Genomic DNA, 21,212 nt, shown 5'->3' on the forward strand with positions numbered 1-21,212 from the left:
CGGGAGAGCGGTAGTGGTTGCGAGTCTGGTTGATTGCTGATGGTCGGGTGGTTGAGAGGCTTGTTTGTGTTGATGTGTGTTGCCGTGTTCGTTAGTGTTGCTGCGTTAGGTTGCGTTGCTGTGTTCGTGCGTTGTGTTGTGTGTGTGTCTGTTGCTATGTTGCTGTGCTGGTGTGTTCGCGTGACAATACCAAAACACGCCTTCTCTTTTTTGTGTGTGTTTTATTGCTTTTCCACGACGAGTTTGCTTTAGTTTGTCCTCTCAATCTCACTTTCTCTTTGCCTTTCTCCTTTCTCTGTTTCCCTCTTTCTTTCAAGTCTCCCTCTCTTTGTCATTCTCTCCCTCCCCTCCACCCAATTTCGTTTCTGTCTCCACTTATTTATTCCCCGTTCTCCTTTCTCTTTTTCTCTCTCCTCTCTTCCTCCAGTTCTCCATTTCTCTTTCTTTATTCAGTTATTCCACATGTGTTTCCTCTTTCCTTCCCTTTTCCTTTCACTTCTCTTCCAATCCCTTCTCTTCCCTTCTCTTCACTATCTCTTACACTTCATTCCTTTCTCTTCACTTCTCTTCACCTTTTCTCACACTCCACTCTTCCTCCTGTTCTCCATTGCTCTTTTTATATTGTTACTCCATATATATTTTCTCTTCTTCCCTTCCCTTTCCCCATCCTCTCCACACCTTCCTTCACCTGCCTCTCTTCCCAATCGTTTTCTCTTTTCGATCTTTTCATACCTCCACTTTTATTCAGTTTTCCCCTCTTCCTTACCCTTCGCATCCCCTCCTCCCTCACACATATCCCCTTCCTCTTCAATCTCGTCCTAGCTCGACACCCTCACTCACTCCCCTCCTTCCCCTCACGCAAAACGGGTGAAAAACTCTCTTCTCCCCTCACCCCTAAATTCCCCTCATCTCTCCCCTCTTCCCCCTCATCCCACCCCTCCTTCCCTCAACTTCACCTCGCTCTTTCTCAACTCTTTTTTCCTGTCTCCCCTCTATCCTTGCTCCCCTCTGCTTCCTCTCTCCTTCATCCCTCCTCTCCCCTTCTCAGTTTCCCCTCTCCCTCACACACGAGGGGTAACATTTTTGTGTGTTTTGAGGTAATAATTTGTGTGAGGGGAAAGTATCCAAACTGATTTTGTTGTCCTGGTTTTCATATATATTTGTTTTTTTGTTATATACGGTATATATTTATTTTTTTCTTATATTTTTTTTTCCTCTTTCTGCGTCACGAGTTTTGAGTTTTTATTTTTTATTTTTTTTGGCGTGTACGTTTCACAGTTGGTCATGGTAGGCTAGGTTGATTCTCTCTCTCTCTCTCTCTCTCTCTCTCTCTCTCTCTCTCTCTCTCTCTCTCGGTGGTTCGTGATGATATTTTGAAAGTCGAAAGTTTGCTAAATATCTCCGGAGCACCTAAATTTCTCCCCTTCACGAAATCGCCGCTGATCAGATGTAATTATCGCATTATTTGTCGTCGTGTGTTATTTTCGAACATTGATTAATAATAGAAGGGTCGAGCAGCGTTCTATTTCCCCGTGGTCTTGTTATACAGTGTGCCTAAATTGCATGTTACAATGTGTTTCCTTTTTTTTCATTTCTTTCCTCTTCTTATTTCTGTCTCCGTCTGTCTTTCTTTATCTCTTTATCTCTCTCTCTCTCAGCCTTTCTCTTCCTCCGCCACGGTCCAGATTTTTTCTCTTTTTTGTTATCGTTCTTATCGTCGACTTTCATCTGTTTCGCCGCGCGGCATCTCCTCCTCCTCCTCCTCCTCCTCCTCCTTATCTTCCGGGCGATTCTAACCATAAATATAAGGCGTTTGCATGTGTTACAATCTTCAACCCACTTATGTCCCTCCTCTCTCTCTCTCTCTCTCTCTCTCTCTCTCTCTCTCTCTCTCTCTCTCTCTCTCTCGTATGTTTTGCCATTTCCAATTTTTGTTCGCGTCTTTTTCTTTCTTTCCCTCCCCCACTTTTTTGTTTTTTTTTGCTTTCCCCCGCAAGTTTTATTTTTTGTTTTATTTTTGTTTTTATTTTTTTCTCTGTGCGTCGGGTTTGGAACTATTTTTGCCTCCTCTCTCGTCTCATTATCGTCTCTCTCTCTCTCTCTCTCTCTCTCTCTCTCTCTCTCTCTCTCTCTCTCTCTCTCTCTCTCTCTCTCTCTCTCTCTCTCTCTCTCCTCACCAAGTAACCTAGATAATGTGAGACCTTCAGTGGAGGAGGTGGAAGAGGAGGAGGAGGAGGAGGAGGAGGGGTGACGATGGGGGTGAGAGAGAAGAAGGAAAGGGGGGCGGTATGCTAATAGATATGACTGGAGGGTGAAGAGAAGGGGAGGGGAAGTGAAGGGGGGGAAGTGTCACTCTACTTAAAGGGGTGAAGAGAAAGGGGGAAGGGGGTGATGATGGGAATGGGGGGAAGGGGGAAGTGTGTGTGTGTTTAAGGGGGGGGGGCGTCATTTTGTGGTGATTGTGGTGTCAGTCCGCGTGGCTTGGTAACCTAAATAATTGTGAGTGGTGAAGAGAAGGGGAATAAAGAGAAGAGAAAAAAAAGACATAATTAGTGTTTTGGTTGTGAACTGAGAGAGGAGTTTTTTTGGGTGTTGATTTGCTTTGCTTTTGGGTCTCTCTCTCTCTCTCTCTCTCTCTCTCTCTCTCTCTCTCTCTCTCTCTCTCTCTCACCACCATTTTTTTTTTTTTTGGTTGTGAACTTAGGATTTTTTTTTTTTTTTTTTTGCTTTGCTTTTTGGTCTCTCTCTCTCTCTCTCTCTCTCTCTCTCTCTCTCTCTCTCTCTCTCTCTCTCTCTCTCTCTCTCTCTCTCTCTCTCTCTCTCTCTCTCTCTCTCTCCACCATTTTTTCATCTCCATCACCACGAACATAAAACAATCACCACCTCCACCACCACCATCACCACCACCATCACCACCACCACCACCACCATCACCACCTCCACCACCACCATCACCACCACCACCACCATCACCACCTCCACCACCACCATCACCACCACCACCACCACCACCATCACCACCACCACCACCACCACCACCACCATCACCACCACCACCACCATCACCACCACCACCATCACCACCACCACCACCACCACCACCACCACCACCATCACCACCACCACCATCACCACCACCACCACCATCACCACCTCCACCACCACCATCACCACCACCACCGAACATAAAACAATCACAATCACCATCACCACCATCACTGACACATCATCACGTCACCATCACTATCGAGGCAGTCCCTATCACCACCAGCATCATCATCACCACCACCACCACCCCAATCACCTCACGCACTATCTCATCTCACCATCCTTGTGTAAATTAGAGAAACTTCGCTGGATAGACTTCGTAAATTAACTAAGAGGCTAAGAGGTCATCGAGAGAGAGAGAGAGAGAGAGAGAGAGAGAGAGAGAGAGAGAGAGAGAGAGAGAGAATTCCTGTGGTTTGCTGCTTTTTCGTAAGATTAAATTGGCCAACATCACGGTGGAGAGGAGGTGGAGGAGGAGGAGGGGGGGCGGGGGGTCGAGGTGAAAGGGGAGACGGAGGAGGAGGAGGAGGGAACTAGAGGGGAAGCGTGGGTGGTGATTCCCCTTCTCCCTCCCCTCCAGTCCATCCTCCTCCTCCTCCTCCTCCTCCTCCTCCTCCTCCTCCTCCTCCTCTTCCACCTTTCCTCCTCACCTCCACAAACAATCGGAAAGGAAGGAAAGAAAGAGGAGGGCAGGGGGAAAGGTATTTGGGGTTGGGGGCGAAGAGTGAACCAAGTGTATCGAAGTGGTTCATTTGTACGAAGAAGAAGGAGAAGGAGGAGGAAGAAGAAGAAGGAGAAGGAGGAGGAAGAAGAAGAAGGAGAGGAGTGCGTTGTCTTATTTAAGTGTTAAGTTTCGGAGTTGCGAGAGAGAGCAAACTCGATCTCCGTGTGTGTGTGTGTGTGTGTGTGTTAAAGAAATAGGTTGTTTTCTCTTCTTTTTTTTTCCTTGTGGTAAATTATACATACAATGGGGAAGAGAGGAAACGTTGACGAGGAGGAGGAGGAGGGAGGAAGGGGAGAAGGAGGAGGAGGAAGCCTGGGAAGGATTTCTCTAGCCCCGAGGTTAACGCCTGTCTCCTTCCCTCCTCCTCCTCTTCCTCTCCCCTCTCCCCTCCTCCCCTCTCTTCCTTTCCCTTCTCGCGTCCTCCTCCTCTCTTCCTGCTTCCCATTTTCCTCCCTCCCTTCCTTCCCTCCCTTCTTCCCGTGTGTCCTAATTATTGCTCCTCGTATATATAACTTTAGCCTTTCTCTCTCTCTCTCTCTCTCTCTCTCTCTCTCTCTCTCTCTCTCTCTCTCTCTCTCTCTCTCTCTCTCTCTCTCTCTCTCTCTCTCGGTAAAAGATTTTCCTTCATCACTTGATACCGTTTTCCCTCCCTCCTCCTCCTCCTCCTCCTCCTTTCCACTACTTCCGCTTTTACCTCCACATTCTCTCTCTCTCTCTCTCTCTCTCTCTCTCTCTCTCTCTCTCTCTCTCTCTCTCTCTCTCTGCATCCCACTTTTTTTTTATCTTATTCTTCCTTCCTCTTGTCTTTCCTCTGGTTTCTTTCTTTCTTGCGCATGGAATTCAAGTCATCGAGAGAGAGAGAGAGAGAGAGAGAGAGAGAGAACGGGACTAGCAGGTCACGTGTCATGCATCGATGTTGTGTAGGTTATTTTGCTCTCTCTCTCTCTCTCTCTCTCTCTCTCTCTCTCTCTCTCTCTCTCTCTCTCTCTCTCTCTCTCTCTCGAATGTAAAGGAATATGAGTGAAAATAAAACGGCTTCATTATACAAGTAATGATAACGATGATGATGATGATAATGATAATAATAATAATAATCATAGACTATGTAATAATAAAAATAATAATAATAATAATAACAATAATTCGCCAACACCATCTCAGTATAGAGTGTATGGTTGTAATGGAAACCAACACACACACACACACACACACACACACACACACACACACACACACACACACACACACAACTTCCTACTTTTTATTTTTTTGCTTTACTTTAGTATTTGGAATTTCTTTTCTTTTCTCTTTTTACTTTATTATTATTATACTTATTGAAGACGTGGCTGCGTGATGATGGGTGGAGAGAGAGAGAGAGAGAGAGAGAGAGAGAGAGAGAGAGAGAGAGGAAGGAGACAAGGTGGAGGAGCAGAAGTCGAGAATGGGGAAGGGAAGGAGGAGGAGGAGGAGGAGGAGGAGGAGGAGGAGGAGGAGGGGGGGGGCAAATAGGGAAAGGGGAGGAGGAAAGGGGGGGATATGTCGCCAGTTTCATGACCCAAACCACCGTTGCTGCAGCCTCCTCCTCCACTTCTTCTTCCTCCTCCTCCACTTCTTCTTCCTCCTCCTCCTCCGTCAAATAAGCTAATCATCATATTTGCTTTTTTTATAACGTTTTGGGTTGTTCGTTGACATTCTTTTTTTCCTCCTCGTCTTCCTTCTTCCTTTCTTCCTTTTTTTAATTTTTTTCCTCTTCTACTACTTTTACTCGTGTTTCCTTTTTTTTTATTTCTCTTCTGTTCGTTCTTATTTTATTCTCCTCTTCCTTTCCTTCTGTTTATTTTCCCAACATTTCAGAGCGAGAGAGAGAGAGAGAGAGAGAGAGAGAGAGAGAGACAAGGGTTTGTAAGCTGTCCACTTCCCTCAATGTATCGTCTACCTTATCACTTCTTTCAGTACTTTTTACGACCAAAAAGAAAACGAATGTGCCTCTATGTTTGCCTTTTCACTGAGCCCCCTTGTGTGTGTGTATGTGTGTGTGTGTGTGTGTGTGTGTGTGTGTGTGTGTGTGTGTGTGTGTGTGTGTGTGTGTGTGTGAAGAGAAAGGGGAAAGGTGATTGCAGAGAAGACTTTGAGGTGGGGAAGGTCAGTGCTCTCTCTCTCTCTCTCTCTCTCTCTCTCTCTCGAGAGAGAGAGAGAGAGAGAGAGAGAGAGAGAGAGAGAGAGAGAGAGAGAGAGGGGATTATTGTGGAGCTCCTGTGTGTGATGTTCTTCCAGTGTGAATGAATGAATGATACACACACGAGGACGCACACGCTTCGCCGAACTACGCAGAGATACCTCACGCAGGGCAGGGCAGGACAGGGAGGAGGAGGAGGAGGAGGAGGGGGGGTGAGAGCTATTTCTGTGTTGCTGGAAATACGAGAATGTCATGAAGGCAAAACTGACGCCCCCTTGAAAGCGTCCATGCAAGTTTGATGAGTCGACTGAACAGTAAATAAGAGTGTTATATATATATATATATATATATATATATATATATATATATATATATATATATATATATATATATATATATATATATATATATATATGTGTGTGTGTGTGTGTGTGTGTGTGTGTGTGTGTGTGTGTGTGTGTGTGTGTGTGTGTGTGTTTCGAATGCAGCGACCTACCCCAATTTGAAACAATGGAGGTCTCATGTTCCCTCGTGTACAATGGTATTAGAGAGAGAGAGAGAGAGAGAGAGAGAGAGAGAGAGTGTTCTAAGAATGTCAACCTATAAACGGATTGAAAAGAAACATGTGCTCTGACCATGGAAACTAAAACATACATTCCTATATTGAAGAAAAGGTAAAGGTCAAGGGCTACGGACATCAAGTGAGATTTCTGGGTCTTGCGGAAAAAAAGTACCTACGTGCCCTCGTATCTCAATTCTAGTTTATCGAAAGTGACGCGCCATGCCGAATAAAAGAATGTTAAGTGCCAAAGAAAAATGTTTATTGCTCGACTTATGGACCAACTAAGGATCGTCTCGAGTCGTCTTACGCGGACATTTGTGGATCTTAAAAAAACTAAACTTGTAAAAAATACATATCGACTTTCTTTTAGGTGTCAAGATAACTACTAGATGATAACTCTATAGACTGTTGATGGTTTTAATGAGAACACATATAGCGAAACATGTCCTGAATACGATGTTTTGGGGAATATATTCAGTTGGCTCAGGGGTGAAGGAATCCTGAACACCTGGCTCATTGAAGGTTGACAGGTAAAATAACGGACAGGTAACAGCTAACACCATTTTCTTCGTGGAGGATTGGTAAATGGCACAGGTTAACAGAACTGTCCCAGACTGACTGTGGGGTGGCTTGCTGGGGCGGGGAATACAGGTAACTGAGCACTGCATGACCTAGTAAGGCTTTATGAGGGCTTGAAGGAGGGGAGGGGGAGGGGGAAAGGTACATACCAGAACATTGTGCTGAAGAGGCCGTTTGTTTGGGTTTAAAAGACAGGTGTAGGTGGCGTGGGTTGAGGTAATTGAGTGCTTCATGAACCACTGATACTTTGTGAGAGGTTAATGGAGCGAGCGTGTGTGTGTGGGGGGGGGGGGATGCAGAGGTACATACCAGAACATTATGCTAAAGAGGCTTGCAGGTGTGGGTTCAAAGAGTCAGGTGTGAGTAATGTGACACGGATACTTTACGTGTGCAGGAGACAGGTAATTGGGTAGTCCATAACCCATTAACTCTTAGTAAAGGTTTGATGGAAGGGGAGAGGGGGGGGGGGGGAAGAGATACCTGATCCTTGTCCTTGAGAGAGAATTTGTGTCCTCAAAAGTCTGGTGTTTGTGTTTGTGTGTCTTACGAGGGCACGGGACAGGTAATAGGGTACTGCATGACCCAGTAAGGCTTAATCATGGCCTGATGTAAGGTGAGTGGTTGGAAGGGGGCAAAGGTACCAATATTTGTCCTTGAGAAACTGTGTGTGCCCTTAAGAGGTTAGTGTTTGTCTGTGTGTCTTACAGTGGCGCCAAATAGGTTACTGGGAATTGCATGACCCAGTAAGAGGGGGAGGGGGGCAGTGATACCAGAGCCTTGTACTTAAGAGACATGTGTAACTTATCTGTGGGATGGTTTTGGAAGTTATTTAAGTATTGCACGACTCATTAAGGCATTTTTCTAAACAGGTGTAACTTATCTGTGGGATGGTTTTGGAAGTTATTTAAGTATTGCATGACTCATTAAGGCATTGTGAAGGCCTGATAAAGGGATAAGGCTTTTTGAGAACCTGATGAAGGGGGGATGGGAGGGGGCAGAGGTACCAGATCCTTGTGCTAAATAGGCTGTGTTTGGGTTGTCCGCAGCGAGTGGGTGGGAGGAAGCTGTGGCGGCGGCGGGTCCGTGTCCGTGGTGACAACGGTCTGGGGTGTGACGAGTTCCACGACGCAGACCACAGCCACGCCTACCCCCTCAACCCCCAACTGCACCACCATGCCCGCGCAACCCTTCAACCCCCACTCCAAGTCCTTCAGTAGCATGGTCAACTACCCCACCAAGCCCAACGGGTAGGTCCTTGTCCTTGTCCTTCCTTGTCCTCCTCGCCCTTGTACTCCTGCTTCTTCCTCCTCCTCCTCCTCCTCGTGCTCCTGTTCCTCGTCCTACCTGCTTATATCCTTGTCCTCTGTTTTCACTGTTGTTTGTTCTTCTCCTTTTCTTTCTCCACCTCCTCCTCCTCCTCCTCCTCCTAATTCTTATAATATTTACCGTCATAGCCTCTCATCTCATATTTCGTTTCCATTGTCTTCATCTTTCTTGATCTGTCTGAGCTATCTTATTACTTCTATTACTTTTACTACTACTACTACTACTACTAATAATAATAATAATAATAATAATAATAATAATAATGCACATTACTATTCATAAATGTTGATGAATTGGGAGGTTATTGAGGGTCGTTCTTGCCCGCCCGTTCTCTCCGCCTGACTAACGCCCCCTTCTCCTCCTCCTCCCTCGCAGGTGGTGGGGGTCGCAATCTGATTCTGTCCAGTGTAAGACAGACCAAAAGCCTTACGAAGACCACTGCAACGCTAACGGGTAAGAGCGCCTCCCGCCTTTTTTTTTTTTTTTTTTTTTTTTTTTTTTTTTTTAGTGTGTCGATGAAGAATTATAGAGTGATTTGTGTGTGCCTCGTGTGGTTGAGCTTCTAATGTGTGTGTGTGTGTGTGTGTGTGTGTGTGTGTGTGTGTGTGAGAGAGAGAGAGAGAGAGAGAGAGAGAGATTGTCCCACCATACTAACCAGGCCTATGTTGTCTCCCCTCCTTGCAGTGGTTACACGAACAGCCCGGGCCCTGCCATGTCAGGCAACACGGGCATGGCCGGGCCGGGGGGCATGACGGGCCCCGGCACGATGGGCGGCAGCGGCGCAGGGGACGCCCTCAACACGGCGGCCATGGTAGCGGCGGCCACGGCCACGGCCACCGCCACCGCCGTCGCTCTCCGGCCGGAGAGACCGGAGATGCAGGGCCAGTACAACAGCCAGGTGAGTGCTGGGGGCTGGGAGCTGGGGGCAGTTGGGGGGCGGAGTGCTTGGGGCTGGCGGGGCTGGAGGCCGGTTGAACTGGCAAGGCTGGTGGGGCTGTGGTTTGCCGAGCTTGAAGGACTGTGAACGAGTTCATAATGAGTCTGAGGTGTTGTGTTACTACTGGAGGCTGCTGAGGCTGAGAGAGGACTGTAAGGGCTCTAGGTAGGATGGGAGAACTGAAAAAGAGGAGTAGGAAGAGGTGTTATTGTACTATTAGGACCTATGAGAGGACTGGAACGGGGGCTAGAGAGGCCGATAGGGCTGACAGACTGGAGCATGAGGTCTGGCATATGCTGCAAGAGTGAGGGCTTTTTAGGGCTTATAAAACAGAAGATGATGTCGAGTCTGCTGCCTACAAGTATGAATGACTGGGAGGAGCTAGGACTAAAGGTTTCTAGGTTACTGTGTAGATAAGAAAGATGTAAAGTAGATAAAGATTATATAAAGTAGATAAAGTAAATGGTTGAAGAACGATGCCCTGCCATTGGGACTGACGTGGGCTGCCGAGGAGGCGGGGATGGGTGGAAGGGGCTGCGGGGTGTCAGGCTACAGCTTGGCTCAGGTGGAAACCGGTCTCTGCTCGCCCGTACCGGCCTTGTTATCTACCCAATCAGAGGCAGCGATAACGTGGAAACCCTCGTGCACTGCCCCGTAGTCTAGCCCTCTGTCTTTATGTCTCTCTCTCTCTCTCTCTCTCTCTCTCTCTCTCTCTCTCTCTCTCTCTCTCTCTCTCTCTCTCTCTCTCTCTCTCTCTCTCTCTCTCTCTCACACACACACACACACACACCTTAAATGTATACGGATTAGCCAGTCGAAGCAGGAACAAACTGGCTACGCTGTTTAAGTCAATAACCCTAAGGACAGTTTTGTCTAAACATCCTTGATCCACTTAGCTAAAGTGTGTGTGTGTGTGTTGCATCTTGCGGTTCAGGTTCCGTTGAGGTCAGATGTCTGTAGTGGTGGAGAAGAATCTCTAGGAGCTCCCGTCATGCTCGTATTGCTGTCCACTTCACTCCTGCACTATTGTCCTGGCTGCCCATCCGTGGCTCAGCTCCGTGACTCTTGGCCTGCGACCTCCCCGGGGCAGTCCATCATTCACCAGGGCAAGAGTCAACCCGAGAATCAGTGAAATTTCATGTGTGGATCACGTCTGCCGCCGCCATAATGTCCCTCCATTGTTTACACCCGCCTGGCACTGCCCGCGCGTGGCCGCGGCTTGGCCTTCCCCGCCCCACCACCGTCCCCGCCACGCCTGGCTCCACGGGCAGTTCCTAGGCCAATTGTGATGATCAAAGTTACACCCAGTTTTATCAATCGTGTTGTCTCAGCTGATATATAAGCACACTAGTAAGTCTGATTGATTATGTTGTGTTGATGGAGGGCGCAGGTTGAGATCCAATCCCAATGAGGTCCATAAAGGCGGCCAGTAAAGATCCTGGCCCAGCGGCCGGCCTCCTCCCTGGCTGTACTAGGCCGAGCCGCGGCCCGGCGACCATATCTCAGGGGAAAGTTGTCGCGCCCGTGACAAGCGGGGAAAAGTTCTAGATCGTCTTCTCTGGTCACGTGAACCGCGCGGCGATGCGGCGGACCGCGGCGGGGCGCCCGGCCATGACACCCGCAGGAGTCCCGCTGAGGCACCGCATGCACCTGCTGCTGGCCGAACGCTGGCGTGTCATGTAGTGGCGGTGGCGGTGGTTGTGGTGATTACATTATTATTTTTTCAACTATTATTACCATCATAGGTTGTAATTTTAATAGTTAAATCATCGTTTTCCTAATCCGAATTATATCGTTATCAATTTTGCGTCAGAATAAGACATTAGTAACTCTCTCTCTCTCTCTCTCTCTCTCTCTCTCTCTCTCTCTCTCTCTCTCTCTCTCTCTCTCTCTCTCTCTCTCTCTCTCTCTCTCTCTCTCTCTCTCTCTCTCTCTCTCTCTCTCTCTCTCTCAGAACTCGCGTTAACTCTTCTCTGAAAGAAAATGGAGGAAGAGAAAGAAATATGAATTATTCCACTTAAGGAGGCGGAGTCAGTTTGGCCGAGGTCGAGCCGGAGTCTGCGAGTTATCAATATCCTCGATTTTGCTGTTTTCACGGCGAGAATGCGTACCAGGGATGGAAGTGAATATAAAGGCGAACTCGGACACACCTTCAGAGTTCAAACTGAAAGAAGAGAGAAGGAAACTGTCATACAAGCTCTCGAGAACCAATCAGTTAGTGCATGATCATCGTACGCCAGGCAGCCGCTCGTCCTCCTTCAGGCATTTAATCGCAGCGCACTCTGTCGGTCGGTGTAATTAGGGCTTCGTTAATTCCTGCATAATTAATTACACGGAGGTACAGAGTGAGCTTAGAAACGCCCTTCAGCTGGCCTCATGCTCTCAACCTGCTTCTGCCCCACGCGACGAAGCTAAGACGAGGCGGGATAGGTAATGGCTAGGTTTCTCCTCCTCCTCCTCTGACCATAGCGTGCACCCTTCATCAACCTCCACCACACACTAATTGTCTCCCAAAAGAACAGTCTGATAGGAAAAATGCGTCGAAGATTGTATGACTGGTATTTTTATTTACTTAGTATTAGTATTATATCCTCCGGGACATCTTGCTTGTTTCCACCCATACCGTCTCTTTTCATTTCAGTTCCCTCCTCTCTCTCTCTCTCTCTCTCTCTCTCTCTCTCTCTCTCTCTCTCTCTCTCTCTCTCTCTCTCTCTCTCTCTCTCTCTCTCTCTCTCTCTCTCTCTCTCTCTCTCTCTCTCTCTCTCTCTCTCTCTCTCTCTCTCTCATTTAATCATTTATATTCATTTTCTAGGCACACGTAAGGGCGTTCCCCTCATTGATTGAGAAAATCTCTCTCTCTCTCTCTCTCTCTCTCTCTCTCTCTCTCTCTCTCTCTCTCTCTCAAGGTTAGACGAGTCCCACTTCTTTCTTTCATTGGTTATCTTAGTTCCTTCCTTCCCATCCTACTTCTTCACCTCCTCCTCCTCCTCCTCCTCCTCCTCCTCCTCCTCCTCCTCCTGCGTCCCCTAGCGGGTTAGACACACTGCTCATGAATAAGATATCACCGTGACGTAGGGAGCTAACCCGAGTGTGTCTTCACCTCACCATCACCCTTCTCCTCGGGGCGGTCAGGGGCGAAAACCCGGCGCCAGAGAGGAGAACCCTCCCAATTTTACCCCCCGAAAATGTTGCATGTTAGTTTCTGGAAAGAGCAAAGTTTGAAGACACGTCGGTAACGGGAGCATTCGATGATTGGCCTTATTGGCGAAGGTGCTAAGGGGGAGAATGCCTTGTTCTGTTCCTCGCCGGCTTGCCCCCCCACTCCTCCTCCTCCCCCTCCTCCGCCGCCGCCTCCATCTCATCCTCCCTCCCCTCCCTCCCTCTCTCCTTCCCTCAACCCCAACCTTCGGGATGAAATAAGAGGGTCCGCTTATTGAACCAATTTCTCCTAAGATACTCTGCTCTGTGCGCTCATCAAGGGCCAAGTCAGATTTAACTAGGATGGGAGAGGTGGTGAGTTTATTAATTTCCTCCTCCTTCTCTTCTTCCTCATCTTCAAGGCAACCCCGTTGTTATTTTACTCTCCGTCTTTGAGGAGCTCTTAATTAAGGAGAACTTTTAATTCTTGGGGCGAATTTATAACCGTCCATTCATTCGGCAGCCCACAAACGAATAGTGTTAAGCCTCGCTAGGAAGCGGCGTCCTGGCTTTAATATCAAGTACAGATATTTTCCCTGGAGTGTATTTGAGTGTTTTGGGAGTGGAAGGAGAGGGGGGGGAAGGCCCGGCCGGAATCCACCACATATTGGCAGGAGAGTCAATATACCGTGGCTGCGGGGTGCAGGTAGTGAACTGTGGCAAGCCGCGGCCGCAGAGTTTCCCGACACCCACACCCTCGCGGCCGGGCATGCGCGTCGCTGGCTGCTCTCACGGGACTTGTACTCACCTAAACTTCCTGTTGTTATTCTTTTTCATCTTTTTTTATCTATGCATTGCTTAGAACATTTTAGCAATGCTTGAAATGACGTTACCTCACAGTGTTATGGATGTGAAAGTGGCAGATACTGGGTATTTCCTTTAATGCTTTTTTTATATGGATATTTTTTGTCACTTAAATAATATCAATTGTAAATTTAAATTACAACTATTGTACATGCTGTGGTGTGGTGTGGTGTGAAGGTCCTGGAACAGGTTGTACCGCAGGGAAGCAATGATCACTAACATATTTCTTCTTCTGTACAGATGGCCAACATGACGGCTGGGTACTCAGGCCCTGGTCCAGGTTTTCCCATGCAACGCCCATCCACGCCCAACATGAACATGAACAACCCCATGAATGGCATGAATAACATGATGAACAACATGATCAATAACATGGGAGGCAACATGATGAACAGCGTTCCCATGAACAATATGCAAAGTATGGGGCCCGGCATGGGCAAGTGCATGAACATGCAGGTGAGCCATCCAACGTGCTCTGTAACTGTTTAGGTGAATAGTGAAATCACTTATATTAATTATGTAGGTAACATTTCCTTAATTCTGTCAGCATTTTTAGGGTGTGCTTTGTAGCCTTTTCCAGCACTAATTACCCTTTCTCATAGCAGCAGCAGATGATGTACCAGCGTGGAATGGGTCCAGGGACTGGGCCTGGAGGGGGCCGGACAGGGCCTTACCCCAATCCTGCCATGTTCATGGCCCAAAAACGAGCAGCTGCTCAGGGCCAGTTCTCTCAGCCACCCATGAGCCAGATGGCCCAGATGAATCCCCAGGTATGTTGTCTGTAAAGTGAAGCTGTATCACAGATCATAATATTTGTATACATTTACATCAGAAGATGGCACATACACATATGTCCTCATGCAAAACTTTGGCAGGAATATACCTGAAAATATCTGTTGCTCAAAATTTCTTCATCTTACAATACATTAAAACACTATTCTTATGCATTCCTTTACACCCTCAGATGGGCATGGGCGGCATCCGTGGAGGCAGCGGCTATCCAGTCCAGCAGCCGCTGCCCTCACAATTTCCTCCGGGCCAGGGCATGAGGCCCAATATGCGGCCAGGAGGGCCCTGTGGCCCCGGGGGTCCACCCTTTAACCAGGGACAATTCTACAACCAACAGTACAACAACTTACAGTACAACGAGATGGGGCCAATGGGACCCATGAATGGCATGAATATGAATGGGATGAGCAATATGAGTGCGATGAATAGCATGAGTGGGACCATGGGCAGTGGCATGACCAGTATGGGGCCACAAATGTCCATGCCCATGTCCACCATGAGTTCTGGCAGCATGGCCCCGGGGGGCAACACTGGCATGAACTCGGCCATGAATTCGGGCATGAACAGTATGAATACTGGTATGAACAGTGCAGGGATGAATACCATGAACACTACTGGAATGAACAGTATGAACAGTGGTATGAACAGTGTAATGAACAGTGGCATGACCAGTGGAATGAACAGTGCTATGTCCATGACCAATCAAATGAGCAGCAGTGCAGGGAGCAACATGACCTCTGGCATGAGCAACATGAACAACGGAATGAACAACATGTCCAGGTGAGTATGACCCCCAAGTCTTGTGCAGAGGTGTCACAGTACAGTATTTTTATGAAATATGACTTTCTTTTATTGGAACTTGCTGTTTACTGATGAATTTCTTATTGATTACCCAGGAACATGAATGCAGCCCCAGGATCAGCCAATGTTGGCAATGTTGGTGGCAACTACCAGCACTCACCCATCCCAGGCAATCCCACGCCACCCCTCACCCCATACATGAGTCCCCCCTATGGCAACCAGCCTGATGTCAAGCCAGACCTCTCGGAACTTAAGCCTCTCATGCTCCAAAGTAAGACTACTAAGGAAACCACCATTTCTGTACTTGTTGTAAATAATATTTGTTATCAAAGTGATGCATAACTCTACAAGGTTGGTTAGTAATAGAGTACGGTAGCCATGCCAACATTTAAGGGAGATAATTTGATTATGTAAGCTATGCAGTTACTTTGTGTTCCAGCATCAGGAATTAAAATATTTGTCAGGCTCAAAGAAGGGAGATGAGCACCAGTATTTATAGACTTCATAGCATATGCTTTTGCCTGCTACAGCCTTCACCTCTCACATTTGATATTATTTTAACAGAAGATGATGAGCTGCGGCTTACCTTCCCAGTGAGGGACGGCATTGTGCTGCAGCCCTTCAGATTGGAACACAACCTGGCAGTGTCCAATCATGTCTTCCACCTCAAACCCACCGTATATCAAACCCTTATGTTTAGGTAAGTCTTCATAGGCTAGGGATGGAGAGGCATGGTTTTTATGATATATACCGAGAGGGAGAGATTGTGAATACATATATCTTTCTTCCAATAAGCAATTAATGGGAAATAGTGCCCATGTTAAAAGAGGTTAAGCTTGGCATACGGCCCTATCCCTTAACGATTTTATTTGCTCTGGTCAGAGTGGTCCCATTTTAGTCATTTATATGCTTTCTTCCACATTGGGAAGCATATTTAGCAGTGATGATATAATTAATAAGTTATTTTAGTCCATATATGTGACACAAATGCCATTTCCCATTTCCATTTTTGTGCATACATATTTTTTCTTCAGCAATCAAATGAATATGATTTGCATGACGTATATATGCTACCTCGGAGTCATAAGGATAAAATTCAATACAGCTACTAACTTTTCTTTTGACAGTTTTATAACCTATACTAAATTGCCTCCACTTCCCCTCCAACAGATCAGATTTAGAGTTGCAGTTAAAGTGTTTCCACCACGAAGACAGACAGATGAACACCAACTGGCCGGCGAGTGTCCAGGTGTCCGTCAACGCCACACCTCTCAGCATTGACCGGGGGGAGCAGAAGACGTCGCACAAACCTCTGTACATCAAAGCCGTGTGCCAGCCAGGAAGAAACACGATCCAGATCACTGTTACTGCTTGCTGTTGTGTGAGTACCTGGACGGTCTTCTGAGCCCCACACAATGCCTGTTTGTAGTCTGTTTATCTGTATATATCTCTGATGCCCTAATCTGCTCAGGGCCATATAGCATTTTAGCATATTAACACTCTCCATATCATAGAATTCTAAGTCTTTCCCTGTATGTTTTTATGTGGTTTCCCCTACTAATATTTGTTACTATTTTCCAGTCCCATCTCTTCGTTCTGCAATTGGTGCACAGACCCAGTGTGAGATCTGTGCTCCAGGGCTTGTTACGGAAAAGGATGTTGCCTGCTGAACACTGTGTTACCAAGATCAAGAGGAATTTCAACTCTGTAGCAGCTTCAAATGGTTCCCTAAATAATTCTGAAGGGGATGGAGTGGAGCAGACAGCCATCAAGATATCCTTGAAGTGTCCCATCACTTTCAAGAAAATCACATTGCCAGCCAGAGGTCACGACTGTAAGCATATACAGTGTTTTGACCTTGAGTCGTACCTCCAAATGAACTGTGAAAGAGGCTCCTGGCGATGTCCTGTCTGCAAGTAAGTTGAAATTTGGGTTAACATGTTGTTTCATTTGTACAGAAAAAGATTCTTGGATAGTATTATTGCATGGATCTGTATTCATTAAATTCTGTTGCTTCTAATTGTCTGATAAATTACAAATATTTTCCCAAAGATCTAATGGACAATGAATCTCTGTGAATACACATTATTGCTCTAATACGATATACAGTACAGTGCCATTTTTTAGCCATGAAGATATGTGGCAACAGATTTGAAACACAACACTGACAGCATCCTTTCCCCTGCATAGCAAAACAGCCTACCTGGAAGGGCTGGAGGTGGACCAATACATCTGGGGCATCATCACCACTCTTGCCAACTCCCCAGTGGATGAGGTCACCATGGACTCCTCAGCCTCATGGAGAGCATCCAACTCCTCGGGGATGCCAGGCACACCAGGAGTCAAGGATGAGGACTCGGACACCTGCATGAAGAGATGGAACAAGGCCATGTCCCCCGGCAGCATGACCTTGCCCACCATGAGCAGCATTGACATGGGACAGTCCATGAGCCCCTATGTGCCTCCTGACATGAACAGTGAGTGTGATGCTGCTGATGATGATCTTAACCCTCTCGCGCACCGTAAGTTTCCAATAAGTTTCTTTTCCACTCACCATGCATTTCTTAGGCCCGACTGGCCTTTATTTGCCGCCGCAATACTCTACATTCCCGGGCGTATTTTACCCTCACAGATATATCAGACCCCAATAAATTTGGTATCAACATGCGCAAATAAAAATTGAGGAAAATAAACAATACAAACTCGTTTCAAGTCTCCGTATAGAGTATTGTAGACAATAAATCCTAATATATGTTTCAAAGCGGAATTTAGTGAGAATTCTTATGGTATCCTCAAAATCCTCATACGTCTATTAGTTCCTGGCTTACACCAAGAAAACTGTATTTTTTTTTAGGTGACCGACCCCTCCTCCTCCAATCCTCCTCCCTCCTCCTCATCACTCCTCCTCATCTATGCTCCTTAGAAAGGCTGCCATATGTTACCATTAAGAAACTTATCCTAACAAATGACGCTCCCAAATATGACACACTTTCACTGAAAACTTAATTTTTAATCAATTTTTTAAACTTTTATGACGCGTTTCACGTCATCGTGCGCCAGGACCTTTTTACCCTTGACGACGCGAAACGCGTCATCGTGCGCGAGAGGTTTAATGATGTTGGGATCATTTCATACAATGTTTATTTTTGCATGATGATATTTTGGCTACCCTTTCACAACATGTTTATCAGCTGTACATGTGAAACTTTAAATACCTGGATGATAACCTGCATAAAACGTAAAGGTTCAACAGCTGCCTCACAATCCATAGTGTCAAGAATATAATTATTTTAAAGCTGTTGCTTGATAACTTGGTAAAGATTATAGTAGGAATATCCTCTAAGTATTAACATGTTTCAAGTGTGCCTTATGGCCTTCCTGGTGTGACCATTACTGAGACGCTTCTCTTCTGTCTTGGCAGGCATCAACAACGGCTCCATGATGAACATGATGAACATGGGCAATGGCAGTGGCAGTTCTGGCATATCCAGGTCCTCATCACAGTATGACCTGAGCTCTCCTGACTTCACAAGAGGTGGTGGACCACTCTCACAGCTCAGTGAGTCCGTCAACAAGATGGATCCTCTCGGGGCCATGGAGAAGTCCGTCAAAGAGCAAATGGTCCCCCAGATGGGTCCACCTCCACCCTCCACCTCTGCCACTACCTCCAACTCCACCCTAGCCACACAGACACTCTCATCCACCACCACCACCACCACCTCCTCCTCGCAGTCTCTGTGTTCCACCTCCACCACCACCACCACCACCACTCCCTCAACCCCCACGTCAGCCACACAGCAAGTAAGTTCACGCCAGGAATGTCTTTAGATTTACCTTGAGTTAATGATGATGGTTTGTCTAGCAATCTTGGTGTAATTTTTTTTGTAAATTAATGGGAATTACTCTTATAATTGTTTGATTCAATAATATGATGTATTCTGTTGCTGCAATTAGTTCATAGAAAAATAATAAATGTTATGAGCCATCATCAATCACAATGATCCCTCTCCCATCCTGTTGTGTAATTTCAAATATCTTTCATTATCATTATAAGTAGAAATCATTGCATTATCAATATGCATGGCAGAAGTTCAAGTTATATTTAAAAGCTCTGTCAAAATACATAAAATAATGCAAGTTGTCTTGTGTGCAGACGAGTGTGAGCAGTGGGCCAGGGATGCCACACACCCCACACACCCCTCACACACCCCACACACCACATACCCCAGGGGGGGTGGGAGGCCCCCCAAGTGTTCCTTCAGCAGGTGAGTTGATTATTGTGTGTTGCTCAAACACCTCCTTTCTTTATATCAGATTATTTGAGTTTGTTTATTAATTATTTCCATCCAATGTTATATTTATAGGCTGAAAACTTAAATGATGCCCCAATGAAAGATGGGAAGATTTTAATACTCCTTAAATGTTGCATTACAGGGACCTGCAGCAGCACCTGCAACACCACCACCAGTAACAACAACAGTAGTAGCAACAGTAGCAACACCAGCACCACCACCATCAGCAGCACCATTGCCAACACCACCACCACCACCACCACCGAGGCCCACAACACTTGTAATGAGATGAACGACCTGCCCACCCTCAGCTTTGACCCCCTGGATGGTGACGGCACGGGGCAGGACGGCCTGGACGTCAGTGTGAGTAGTGGTGGCACTTTGCACTGCCTTTGCTTCAGATTTTTCCCTAAACTGATACCAAGACTTCAAATAAGAGAATAAACTTGATTCTATAAGATATTAGAATCCTCTAATAAACCATATCTTCTTAAGGTAGAAACTAAAACATTATTGATCAACAAATCCTCTGACTGGATTATTAGGTGTTCAAGTTTAGATGAACTAATAGCTGTTGTGACAGCAACTGTCATGCTAGGATAGCCTTTGCAATGCATTAAGTCTCTCTTGCTCATGCTTTTAAATCTTTCCTGTACTTGAAATTATTATAATTATGTGTTTAAGGCTGTACTGCTTTTGATCGCACATCACCATGGATACACAGCTAAAGCTTTGCCTTTGTCTTCCCAACAGGTCTTCAACAGTGGAGTGGACCCCATGGACCCACTAGAGCTGTTATCATACCTAGAACAGCCGGACTATAACACCCCTCCTTCTTCAGGCGCCTCCTCACAGGGGCAAGGTGCTGGCAACACCCCTGCTGGGGCTGGTCTCTCCTCAGCTCCAGACACAGACGACATATTGGCGCTGTTTGACTGAGTGAAGGGTTGTGAAAACCCTTAGTGTTATTAAGGGAAGAATTCAGGTGCTCGGAAACTTTGTTAAATGTGTTTGTGATTCAGGTACAGAACTGCATCCAGGCAGTGGACTGAAGACAACCTTTAACTCTTTTTCTACATAGAAACATGGAAGAACTGTGATATTCAAAATTAGATTTGAGAAAAACATTTTGTGCATTTGCAATTATCTCAATCAACTTGTGCTTCACAGTCTTCATTTAAGAGAAAACTGTTAGTGAAAAAGACAGTGGAAGAGTGAGACTGAAGGTACATGTTTGATGTGGTGTGTAAAGCACAGTTTGACAACGCACAGCTGGACTGGGAACCTCAGCATCAAGGAAGCACATGGACACTCGTGCGTGCACACACAAGCACACACATGCGCTCTCACACACACACACACACACACACACACACACACACACACACACACACACACACACTTACTGCACACTGAACACGGAGGAAAGAATGCTGCTCCAGCAAAAAAAAAGGTGTTTTATTTTTTTATTTCACAATATCTTCAGATGATAGTGATGCATATTCTGATATTTTAGGAACAAACAATGATTGTACAGATCACCAGTAATGACTCTTGTGACTTGTGGCACTGAACAGGTCCACAGCCTGGGATAACTTCAGACCGGATATATTCCAAAGTAGAAGAAACAGTCCTCTTCGTGTTTAGCTCCAAAGGACACTGTGGCGGTTTCTCCCAAATGAGTAGTTAGGTTGACAGTTTCGTAGAATAACTAATTGATTGTGGCTATGCAAAGGTGTCCACAGTAGTAGTATTTCAAAAGATCAATCATGACATCAAAATGACAATATGCATAATATTGTCCTGAGTAGAAACATGCAATATTTTAGTCCATGTTGGCTGTTTTAAGTTTTTAGCCCATAACAATGACAAAGAGAAGCATGTATGTCTGTAGGTCCCCCAACTGTCTGTAAATATGACTCTCTGAAGACCAAAGTGAGAGGTTATCAATCTTTCTGAGACATTCTGAGCGTGTG

At 46.2% G+C, this 21,212-nt stretch overlaps 1 protein-coding gene across 3 annotated transcripts in view; it reads left to right on the plus strand.

The window, feature by feature from the left end:
• Window positions 1-20,638, plus strand: part of LOC127007244 (zinc finger MIZ domain-containing protein 2-like) — a 55,720-nt gene extending 35,082 nt beyond the window's left edge. The window contains exons 2-16 of one of the 3 annotated variants that reach the window (XM_050877964.1): window positions 8,136-8,336; window positions 8,791-8,868; window positions 9,100-9,313; window positions 13,595-13,810; window positions 13,957-14,124; window positions 14,319-14,923; window positions 15,040-15,215; window positions 15,509-15,644; window positions 16,115-16,325; window positions 16,526-16,860; window positions 17,135-17,466; window positions 18,366-18,745; window positions 19,098-19,209; window positions 19,379-19,599; window positions 19,990-20,638. In XM_050877964.1, coding sequence (XP_050733921.1) covers window positions 8,136-8,336; window positions 8,791-8,868; window positions 9,100-9,313; window positions 13,595-13,810; window positions 13,957-14,124; window positions 14,319-14,923; window positions 15,040-15,215; window positions 15,509-15,644; window positions 16,115-16,325; window positions 16,526-16,860; window positions 17,135-17,466; window positions 18,366-18,745; window positions 19,098-19,209; window positions 19,379-19,599; window positions 19,990-20,175 — 3,571 coding nt within the window. In that variant the 3' untranslated portion in view covers window positions 20,176-20,638. The remainder of the gene's footprint in view (window positions 1-8,135; window positions 8,337-8,790; window positions 8,869-9,099; window positions 9,314-13,594; window positions 13,811-13,956; window positions 14,125-14,318; window positions 14,924-15,039; window positions 15,216-15,508; window positions 15,645-16,114; window positions 16,326-16,525; window positions 16,861-17,134; window positions 17,467-18,365; window positions 18,746-19,097; window positions 19,210-19,378; window positions 19,600-19,989) is intronic. The other 2 variants (XM_050877966.1, XM_050877965.1) reach the window with 2 other exon arrangements.
• Window positions 20,639-21,212: the final 574 nt, after the last annotated feature.

Source organism: Eriocheir sinensis, chromosome 35 (genome assembly GCF_024679095.1).
Source record: "Eriocheir sinensis breed Jianghai 21 chromosome 35, ASM2467909v1, whole genome shotgun sequence".
Classification (NCBI taxonomy): domain Eukaryota; kingdom Metazoa; phylum Arthropoda; class Malacostraca; order Decapoda; family Varunidae; genus Eriocheir; species Eriocheir sinensis.